General features: G+C 40.5%; 2 protein-coding genes across 3 annotated transcripts; both read left to right on the top strand.

Moving 5' to 3' along the window:
- The first annotated feature begins 1071 nt into the window (after positions 1 to 1071).
- Positions 1072 to 2227, top strand: LOC116189103 (transcription repressor OFP13). The gene has a single exon (XM_031518635.1). The coding sequence runs from the start codon at positions 1349 to 1351 to the stop codon at positions 2147 to 2149; it is 801 nt and encodes a 266-aa protein (XP_031374495.1). The 5' UTR covers positions 1072 to 1348; the 3' UTR covers positions 2150 to 2227.
- A 2646-nt stretch (positions 2228 to 4873) lies between these two features.
- LOC116189102 (protein SMAX1-LIKE 3-like) lies at positions 4874 to 8197 on the top strand. Of its 2 annotated transcripts, none has more exons than XM_031518632.1 (3): positions 4874 to 6328; positions 6429 to 6645; positions 6770 to 8197. In XM_031518632.1, the coding sequence occupies exons 1-3, from the start codon at positions 5130 to 5132 to the stop codon at positions 7877 to 7879; spliced, it is 2526 nt and encodes an 841-aa protein (XP_031374492.1). In that variant the 5' UTR covers positions 4874 to 5129; the 3' UTR covers positions 7880 to 8197. The 2 variants fall into 2 exon arrangements, with proteins under 2 accessions (XP_031374492.1, XP_031374494.1); XM_031518634.1 differs by having other exon boundaries at positions 5130 to 6328; positions 6773 to 8197.
- Positions 8198 to 10807: the final 2610 nt, after the last annotated feature.

The following is a 10807-nucleotide window of genomic DNA, read 5'->3' as shown; positions in this document are numbered from 1 at the left end:
TATAACGTACATATATGCGTTACTAACCGACCCTTTTGCACAGTTCCTCACATCTGCCGGCCCCTCCAATTCTATATTATCCAAATTCACCATTACGTCGCATGCAATTGGTTAACTTATCATTATTACAGCTTTCATGCATGTCATGTCTAAAGGCAGTGCCTATAGCTATGATCGATGATTATATACAAATATAAAGAATTTCACAAAAAGTCAAAAGGACGAAGATAAATGCAAGGAGCTAGTCGTAATTCTCGTATCTTAGCTTATTATTCTATTATGATGAGCCCAGCAGCAAATGGGTCCGTATTAGTACTTTTACTTTGGCAAATGGCTGCATTTGTTTTTTCGGCGGAAGGTAAATGGCTGCATTTAATTACGAGAATATACAATAATAAATCTACTCTGCAATTTGACAACAATCTTCTTTTCAATTTTTCTTTCTTTCCTCTTTTACTAGAGAAAATACTTGTCCTTCAATGAATATCATGGTTGTTGTCATGTCTCTATTTATCGTGTCGATCTCAACTAAGAAGACAGGGTGAATCTTCGCATGCACATTCTTGCATACACATTCTCCCTAATGGTGAATATTATGTAATCATGCGTCTCTTTGTGGAATCGTGAACGATACATATGTCTGGTATCGGTTTTGGGATGAAAAAAGAGCAATATATATATATATATATCTTTTTTTTAAAAGAAAAAAGAAAAAAAGAGGACATTTTTCATGTTAACTGCCATTGTTGTTGGTGGTGTTGGAGGTAAGAGTGGTTCTGAGAAGAGAGGGAGGCATTAAATAAGACATTGAATTCGACCACCCAACCATTGGTTCAATAAAAACGGATGAAAATTATTCACAAGAACGTGATTCAATGGCAAACTGATTAAAAGTTTTCAACGCGCGAATTTTTATTGCAGTGTAGAAGATTCAAAATTTACTGAAATCATTGCATTGCTATGATTGAAAAAAAAAAAAAAAAACTCAAACAAGATTAATTTTGATCCGTAAATTGAGAACATCTCGTGATCCGACCACATAAACTGATGAATAGCAAGGAGAGATTGGAGAAGCCAGAGAGGACGCTACTAGTCCCCCATTGCTTCCTCTCCATCTTCCTCCTCACTAGTCTCTCACCTTCCTCCTCATCCTTCTTCTTCTTCCTCTTATTCTACTTCTTCCCTCCCTCCTTTAAATATCATCTTCCTCCTCTTCGCCATTAATTCCAAAGACAAAAACCTTTCACTTAACATTCTCATTTTTTGTTCCATAACCTTATACACACTTCCCAGGCCAGATCTCCACTTCGTTCCAATATTTCCAAAGAAGAACACCTGACCTCATCATATGGGCAAGAAGAAGATGAATCTTTTACCTGCTCTCTTCTCCTCCAAGAACAGGGCAGAAACGGGGCAGCCACGGCAGTGGGCCTCCTGCAAGCACCCCAAGACCCTGTCCTTCCGAGCCGGGGATGACAATGGCGGTGAAGGTATATTCAAGACTGTGAACTCTATCTTCTTCGACCCGAGCATGAACGGGATCCGGGGGCTCGATGGCCACTCTCCCGAGGCCGCCTCGTGGTTGTTCACAAGCACGTCCGAGTCTGCGAGCTACTCCACTGAGGTGTCAGAGGACCTGGTGGCTGACGAGTCGCTTGAGGTGCTCGTTCGCGGGGCGAGGTCGGATCGGCTCTTCTTCGAGCCCCAGGGGGACACTAGCTCGATCATTGGACATCCTGGGAGCGTTGACGCCCTCGTCCCGCCGTTCAAGGAGAGCGTAGTCCTGGCTATGGAGTCGGAGAACCCTTACGTCGACTTCAGGAGATCGATGGAGGAGATGGTGGAGAGCAATGGGATCAAGGACTGGGAGTGCTTGGAGGAGCTCCTGGGATGGTACTTGAGAATGAATGGGAAGGAGAATCACGGGTTCATCGTCGAAGCCTTCATCGACTTGCTTTTGAACCTCAGCAAAGGTACCAAAGATGACTCATGCGGAGGTTTTAACAAGAACATGGAAGTTACTTCTTTTTCATCGGCTGCTTCTTCGTTTTCTGATGATTCATCATCAGATCCTTCTGTGAGAGAGGAAAATGTTGCTGGGATCAACGAGGAAGAGAAGACGATGATGACGATAACGTCGGTATCTTAATTAGGATCTTTTAATCCCGTTTGAGTGTAATCGATCTCTGTCTTTCTCATGATCTCTATTGGAAGTTTATTTTGTGTATATTAATCAAATCAGTTAGGTGATATATATATATATATATATATATATGAAAGGCAAATGACAAAAGGATAGCTTTCAGCATTCATTAGATCTTCAGATGTCGTTTTCCCTTTTCATCACTCCATTTCTTCTTGCAGCATCAACCGCACCACAGTGTGACTTTCAAGATCAGTCGATTAGTTTGTTCTAGCTAGGAGAACTGCAATTCTGGATCCCGATAAGACAACATATGCTTTACCCTCGATCTCGTCCACTGAACTGAACCTAATAAAGTCGTCTGTGTTTAGTCTGTCATCTACATTCGCGATTAATCTTTGTTTTTCTTTTTTTGGTGCTAATCCTAGTATCCAGAAGCTCAATTGAATCCCGACTAATCCAGTCGAGCTGGGTCGGCCTCCCTGCATGGATTTTTTTCATTCACAAAATTAAATGTTTATTTATGACGAGCACATTTATGCATATATATGGAACAAAAGAAAACGGCTCTCTGTATGAGTGACTGAGGTCCATTTTGGTATAAAGCTTGCTATGGCACACAGTTGAACTTGAGTGGCTGACTCTTTGGCCTTAATAATAATAAATAACTAAATGAGAGGGAGAAACGGTGCCTAACCTTCACTCTCACCGCAAATGTAGCAGGCCAGCACCGTTGGGAGTAGTTGAAGGTCAAAGTCGATCGAGTCCTTGCAACGATTGAGACCGCATGGGTGCTATTTCCGGTTTTCTACTACCTAGCCACTATATATATTACTGTCAGATCATATGAATCCCAATGGACCATTACGTACTGACATGGCTATCATCAAGTCAAGTCCCAAGCATAATGTGATGGGCAGCTCTGATCAGGCCACTAGAACTTTTACCTAAGTCCAAAGAGTAAATCGGGCTCATCGTCATCATCCCAGGCCTGCCGAAAGCTGCATTAAAGCCTCAATGGGCCTGGCTTTGGGCCATATGATGACATTGCCTGAATTCTGAAGTAGGAACATGCCCGTGCATGGTTATCACCAGGACATGCATATTTTCTTGTTAATTAATGTTTTACCGACAGATCCAACACACCCGTGGTATCGCTCTCGATCTAGTTAGGAAAACCATAGCGAGATCTCCACTTAACACGAATTTTCATCTTGTTATCAACAATCCTTAAGATCCGGCCAGTAGACCAACTCCCCTGATCTGGTGCCAATTTTTGCTCTCTTCAATCGTCCTCGTACTTGTCTCAAGTGGCGTATTTGTTTTGGAAAATGCATACGCTTCTAAGGGCATACCGTAAACGATGACTTGTGATTGTACCATAAACCTTTCCTGAATATATAGCAGTCACTTCGAGGTACATGAAACTGCTGGCTAAACTTATAGAATGCATCTCCACGAAACACTCGGAAGGATTATATATTGTCAGTTAATTACACTGCTAGCTGTGTGTGCTTTTTAGCCTCTCACGGCAAAAGAAACAAACATGACATTCAAAAAACTCGGAGCAAAGAGAGCTTCAAAGCCAACTTTATGTTTGTTTGTGAGAGAGAGAGAGAGAGAGAGAGGAATGTTTTTCTTTTCTTCTCTTTTCATCTTTTTTGCATGGATTTCATGAAACCTTAAGCACACAGCTTCTGATCTGATCTGATCAATAACTGCAGTCAATCATGGAAGCTATTAATCCTCTTCTTTTTTTTCGGCAAGTATTATTCCTCTTCTTTGAGAAGAGAGAAGTAAAAAAGAAAAAAGAGATAGAGAGAAACAAAGGAAGAAAGAAGAAAGTAAAGCAAAAATTAAAGCCCACAAAAACACATACACATACATAGAATAGAATAGGGGACACAGTCTCCTATCCCTTCAAACAGACAGACAGTCTCTCTTCTCCTTTTGTTCTGCTTAGTCCAGCCTTCGTAATTGGGTTCTTTCTGCCCTTTTCTAAAATTTTCCCTGCAAAATTTCACTGTCCAGGGTCCCATTCATGAAACCCTTTAGGCCGCTGAATCGTCGTAGAGCTCATGACCCGATTGGTTTGATGGGTTCACGAAACACTCCAGTTCATAGATCAGCTGTGTTCAGTTTCCGTTAATTAGAATTATGTAGCTAGTAATTCATTACATTGTATTGCCACGAGGATTTTTCAATAGAACAATTTTGTATTATGGCCAAAGCATATATAATTTATATATACATAAGCAAACAAAAGTGATTATTCCACTCAGTTCCTAAAGTTCATTTGCTCATATTTATTAATCAGTTCCCACTATTAGTGAATGAGTGAAGACTCGCTCAATCACTTAGGCCCGTTTGGATCGAGAGTTAACTGATTTGAACTTTAACTTTAACTTTAACTCAACACACTACACAACAAAAATACACATTTCTCAATTCAAAAATTTTAACTTTAACTTTAACTCAACACACTACACAACAAAAACACACGTTTCCCAAGTCAAATTTATAATCACATCTCATTTGTCCTTTTCCACAATCAAAATCAAAATCAAAATCAAAGTAATTTTAACTTTGAATCCAACGGCCCTTAGCTTTCACATATCCACAGAACACTTATGATCGAGAGAGAGACAGAGTGAGAGAGAGAGAGAGACCAAAAGGTTTGCATCACATGCACTGCACTTTCACATACAAAATCTCTCTCTCTCTCTCTTCCCCTTCCCTCACCAACAAGAAAGGAACCAAACCCAGTGGAGTTCCCATATATAATCCCTACCTTCCCTTCCTCCTTAACTTCTCCAAACTCACCTGCAATAACACATACACACTCCTACTACCTGATCATCCCCATCGAGCCTCTTATACAAACTTGTCAATATCTGTCTCTGGACATAAACCGACATCGACCGAGAAATTAACCTGAACCTTTGTCTGTTGCTTGTTAAACATATATAGCAACGAATTTATAAAGATGAGAGCAGGTATCTGCTCTATACAGCAGGCTCTGACTGTGGAGGCACTGGCAACAGTGAAGCAAGCAGTGAGCTTGGCAAGGAGGAGAGGCCATGCCCAGGTGACACCCCTCCATGTGGCCAGCTCAATGCTTGCCTCCTCCACCGGCCTTCTCCGGAGGGCTTGCCTTCAATCCCACTCCCACCCTCTCCAGTGCAAGGCCTTGGAGCTCTGCTTCAACGTCGCCCTCAACCGCCTTCCCGCCTCCACCCCTAGCCCCCTCCTGGGCCCCCCACACTCCCCCCATCCTTCCTTATCTAACGCTCTCGTCGCCGCCTTCAAGCGCGCCCAGGCCCACCAGCGCCGCGGCTCCATCGAGAACCAGCAGCAGCCCATCCTGGCCCTCAAGATAGAGATCGAGCAGCTCGTCATCTCCATCCTGGACGACCCCAGCGTGAGCCGTGTCATGAGGGAGGCTGGCTTCTCCAGCATGCAGATCAAGAGCAGAGTTGAGCAGGCTGTTTCCGTCGAAGCCTGCTCGCAGCAAGCCCCCAACCCAGACAGTTCTGTCAACAACCCGCCAGCTGCCAAGGAAGTTGCTCATGTCACTGCTGCGAAGCCTCTATCGGTACACTTTGCCACTCACTCGGCACTCGAACATGCCAGTAATGAGGATGTGGCTAGTGTGTTAGACGCCCTCCTCAGCAAGAGGAGGAATGTCGTGATAGTTGGAGAGGGGCTGAGTGGGCCCGAGGCGGCAGTGAGAGGAGTCATCGACAAGTTCGAGAGAGGGCTTGTCCCTTTGGAGCTGAAGTCGGTTCAGTTCATTAGCCTTCCCCTCTTCTCCCTGCGGAACTCGTCGAGAGAAGAGGTGGAGCAGAAGCTTGTCGACCTCCGGGGCCTAGTGAAGAGCTGCATTGGGCGTGGGATCGTGTTCTATTTGGGGGACATGCAGGGAGTTTCTGAGTACTGGTCGAGCTACGTGGAGCAGAGGAGGAGTTATTACTGCTCTTCCAACTTGGAGTACCTGGTCCTGGAGCTCAAGAAACTGGTATGCGGGTTCGGGGAGAGTAATAGGAGGATTTGGCTAATGGGGATCGCAACTTTCCGGACGTACATGAAGTGTAAATCGGGCCATCCGTCCCTGGAATCTATCTGGGACCTTCACCCTTTAACTGTTCCTGCTGGTTCCTTGAGCTTGAGCCTCAACCTTGACAGGTATATCCAGCGAGATCGATGTCATTCCGAGGTTTTCCATCGAATGAAATATATAAGTGCGATTAATTAATTACTGACTCGTATCATTCTTCTTATTCAGCGATCTGCAGGCTGATTCTAAAAGCAACGTTCTGATTGATGTCGAGAAGAGCCTCACTTGCTGCAAGGATTGCACCCTCAATTTCGACAAAGATGTGCAGGCCATTGGCAGTGTCGAGATCAAGGACTCAACTAACGAAACTTCTGTGAGCTCGAGTTTGCCCTCATGGCTCCAACAGTACAAGAACGAGAAGTCTAGAGATTCCCGCCATTATAAGGTATGCAACTTGTAGGACACTTGGAGGAACTACTATTTTGTTCTCACTACGAAACAGTTTTTGGGTTTATCTTTCATGTTGACACTAACTAAAGATTTGTTTGTGTTCTATGTTTCGGTTGCAGCAGGAGGAATCTGTCAGTGTCAAGAGTCTCTGCAAGAAGTGGAATTCATTCTGCAACAGAGCTCACCAGGACCCTCTGCATGGGAAGACACTCAAATTCTACTCGACTCCATCTTCCCCGACAACCTCGTTCTCTTCTCCTGAACGAAACTCGAGCTTCCCTCCAAGCCACCTGAGCTGGCCCACGATGATTGAGTTCAAGCAGTGCCCCAAGGAACACCAATTCTGGGCATCCGATGGGCCATTGGTCGACCCGCCGAAGCCCGACCTCCTGTCCAACCCGAACTCAAGTCCTAACTCTGCCTCTTCAAGCGAAGTGGCAGAGGACATGAATGATAATAATCCGAGCTTCAAGGAGTTCAGTCCCAACAACATAAAAATCTTGTCAGATTCCTTGGTGACGAAGGTTCCATGGCAGAGAGAGATTATTCCCGAGATAGTTGACACTGTCCTTAAGTGCAGGTCGGGAATCATTGAAAAGAATGGAGGCTCACGGTCAGAGAGACATAAAAGGGAAGAGACTTTGATGTTATTTTTGGGGACCGACTCCAATGCCAAAGAGAATATCTCAAGAGAACTTGCTAAGCTGGTCTTCGGCTCTCAGGGCAACTTCATTTCAATTGGCCTGAGCAGATTCTCAGACCCAGTTCAAGAATACGGGAAGAAGAGGCCGAGAGATGAGTTGGGATTCAGCTACCTGCAGAGGTTCGGAGAAGCAGTGAACGAGAACCCGCATCGGGTTTTCTTCCTAGAGGACGTGGATCAATTCGATTACAGTTCCAAGCTTGGGATCAAGAGAGCAGTCGAGGGCGGGAAAATATCTGTTTGGGGCGGGGAGACAGTCTCACTTCAGGATGCAATTGTCATCTTCAGCTGCGAGAGCCTAGGTCCTGTTTCGAGAAGGGAAAACAAAGGCTTAGAGCAGCAGGAGAAGGACAGGAAGGAGAAAGAGAATGATGACTACTCGGAGGAGAAGAACCCCGGCAGCGTTTCGCTAGACTTGAACATGGCCATCCATGACGAGGACGAGAAGGGAGATAACGAAATCAGGATGATTTTGGATTGTGTTGACAGGAAAATTATCTTCAAAACTGTCCAAGAACAACTATGAGCGACCATCAGGAAGAAGGAAAACAGTTATCCAGCATCAGTGTTGTTCCAATTAATGGCACTTAATTGATGTTTCTTTCTTAATTAATTCTTTTTTGTTGTTGTTGTTGTTTTTTTTTTTTCCCGTGTTTTTAAAGATTTTCAGGGTAAGGCTGGGTGGGGCGGACAGGTATAAGTTAGTTAACAGGAAACAGGAAACACAGATTGGGTGTTTGTATGTTGGGGGGGTGTTTGGATTTGGGACGTAGTTCTTTAATTCGCAGCTATATTGTAAATTGTTACATAATATATAGTATATCAACTTTGACTTCGATCATAACCCCCGCCCAAAAAAAAAGAAAAAGAAAAGAAAGATACTTCAACCAAAAAAATCATTTTTTTTAATGGATGTAGTTATTTAACAAGCTGACAGCACGTTATATATAAGATGTCAAGTGCTACACGTATAATGAGCAGCACCAGATTTAATTTTCATCTTTTCGACATAACCTGCATGCGGATGTTTTAGAAAAATTCTATGATACATATATTTAAAATGCATGTGTAGTAAATACATTTATTTAAAAAATTTCAAGTAATTTACTTATAATTCAAGTAGTAAATTACTTGAAACAAAGAAATTTACTTTAAAAAGTTCATGTAATTTTCTTGCATGTACAATACATACATATCTTCAATCCTACATATTGTAAACCAATCCGATGTTCTACCTCATTCTTTACAAACAAACGAATATGATAAAACATATAGATTCCATCTCAGACTTGTTAGAAGATTATGACACGAATAATTTCTCAGCGGCCATTTGATTGTTGATTAATGTATTGCGTCCTACATATACATATATCCTTATAAAAAAATCGCTTCATGACGATGAGTTTCTAGCTAACTAGCTTATACATAAACGGGTAATAAATTGATAATCTTCTTTCAGGATTTCGTTAAAAGTGTACAAAATTTAGATGGAGATGACAGATAGGAGGGAATAATTCTAAAAATGGAGGTGTGATCCATTACGTGAGAATGATGCAATAGAAGGGAAAGAAAAAAAAAAGGCTGTCACGAAGTGCAACAGAAAGTCCTATAAGTTTGGACTTTTTTAGAGCTCAGTCCTATAAGTTTTAGTTTGAATTTTTCAATCCTATATGTTTGCTCCGTAGAACACTTTTAATCATATTCGTTAATAACCATTAGGGATATTCTGCCATGGACTTCACAACATCAAATCTGTCATAGGTGATTGTTAATTGTCCACGTAATAATTTTTTATTAGCTGAAAATTAAAATGTTATAAAATTTTTAAAAAAATAAATTCAGAAATTAGCATAAGAAGTACACATGACAATTTTTTTTGCTGAAAACTTTTAAAAAAATTAAAATATAATTAATTATTATTTTTAACAATAAAAATATTTTAGAAAATAAAAAAAAAATTGAAAGGGGAGGGTGTCGGTGACCTCAATAAGGGGTGATGACCGGAATTGAGGCCTCCACCGCCGGCTTCCGCCCTCCCTTTCAATTTTCTTTTTAAATTTTTTTATATTTTCTAAAATTTTATTATTATTAAAAAATAATAATTAATTAAAGTTTAATTTTAAAAATGTTTTCAGCAAATAGAAGATTGCCACGCGGACTTCTTATATTAATTCCTAAAATTCCTTTTTAAATTTTCAGGCAATAGAAAGTTGTCACGTTGACAATTAACAAACCACTTAGGACGGATTTGAGTGTGAAGTCCACGTCAGCAAATTCCTAACGGTTATTAACGAATAGGATTAAAAGCGCACTACAGAGCAAATATATAGAGCTGAAAAATTCAAAATAAAATTTATAGGACTGAACTCCAAAAAAGTCCAAACTTATAGGACTTCTGCTGTACTTTTTCCCTTTATTAGCAGTAAAAATTGAAAACTTAGCACTGAGAATTGGAAAAAGCATAGCCTACTTTACATCCAAAAAATGGATGGATGGTTAGATCTTTTAACTTTAAGATTTTCTTGCGGATATTATGAAAATGAAAACCATATAGTTAAAAAGAACAAAACATTCTCGTCTTTTAAAAGATATGGGCGGGGCTTTGAATGATCAGAGAAGCTCAAAAAGAAGATAATCTTACTCCTTTTCATTTTTTTTTAAAGAAGTTTATCAATCCATATATACTTAATAAATATCAAATTAAAAAAGAAAAAAAATGATCAGAAGAAGCATCTGAGCTTAAGTAACTTTAGACCATAAAGATGTTTCTACTTTGGAATCAGCAAAAAGCTTAAAAGAAGAAAAGTTGCAATTAACCAATACATCAATCAAGGAATATTTAAACTAATCTACGCATATTTTTATATTGTCAAAGAATTACGCATATGTGCTTCACTTTCATTAATTTACAAATTAAAGGGGGCAATTTCCTTATAACAAAAAAAAAAAGATGCGCAAGAGAAAAAGAGTATAGTGTCACGTGCCCATTTGTTAACTATTAGGATTTATCTTTCATTATACTAAGTCTATTGATCTCCCTTATAACTGAATGAAAAAAAAAAACGAAGATGAGCCATTAACTAGGATATCAAGAGGGATACCATATATGCTTCAACAATGTCGTATTTTGTTTCTTTAACGCACTAATCTTGTAGTATATATGAATATGAGAAACCAATATTATTTGCAACTACATGAGAAGAAAGAGGAGTGAATTTTTAGGTGGTAATTAATTGCTTAATTATATTGAGGGTATAGCTTTTAAGTGAATGTTTCTTGTTTTAATGATAAAATCCAGTAAGGTGGTGTTACTTCAAAACCATGTCAAATTACGGCTTAAAATTGCACAATGATGAAGCTTTGATTCTTTTGGAGATTCTCTTTCTGATGATTATGTCCCGAATTTTCTGGACATGAGAAAAACCAAAAAATGAAAAAATGAAAAAAAGGGCAG

The sequence above is a fragment of the Punica granatum genome, chromosome 8, assembly GCF_007655135.1.
Source record: "Punica granatum isolate Tunisia-2019 chromosome 8, ASM765513v2, whole genome shotgun sequence".
Classification (NCBI taxonomy): domain Eukaryota; kingdom Viridiplantae; phylum Streptophyta; class Magnoliopsida; order Myrtales; family Lythraceae; genus Punica; species Punica granatum.
The sequence above is the reverse complement of the archived record's forward strand: the minus strand, read 5'-3'. Positions and strand labels throughout refer to the sequence as shown.

Coding starts and splice junctions, on each gene's coding strand:
- LOC116189102 (XM_031518632.1), top strand. CDS start 5,130: ATGAGAGCAGGTATCTGCTCTATACAGCAGGCTCTGACTGTGGAGGCA. Junction 6,329..6,428: donor TTGAGCCTCAACCTTGACAG/GTATATCCAGCG, acceptor CTTCTTATTCAG/CGATCTGCAGGCTGATTCTA. Junction 6,646..6,769: donor GAGATTCCCGCCATTATAAG/GTATGCAACTTG, acceptor TTTCGGTTGCAG/CAGGAGGAATCTGTCAGTGT.
- LOC116189103 (XM_031518635.1), top strand. CDS start 1,349: ATGGGCAAGAAGAAGATGAATCTTTTACCTGCTCTCTTCTCCTCCAAG.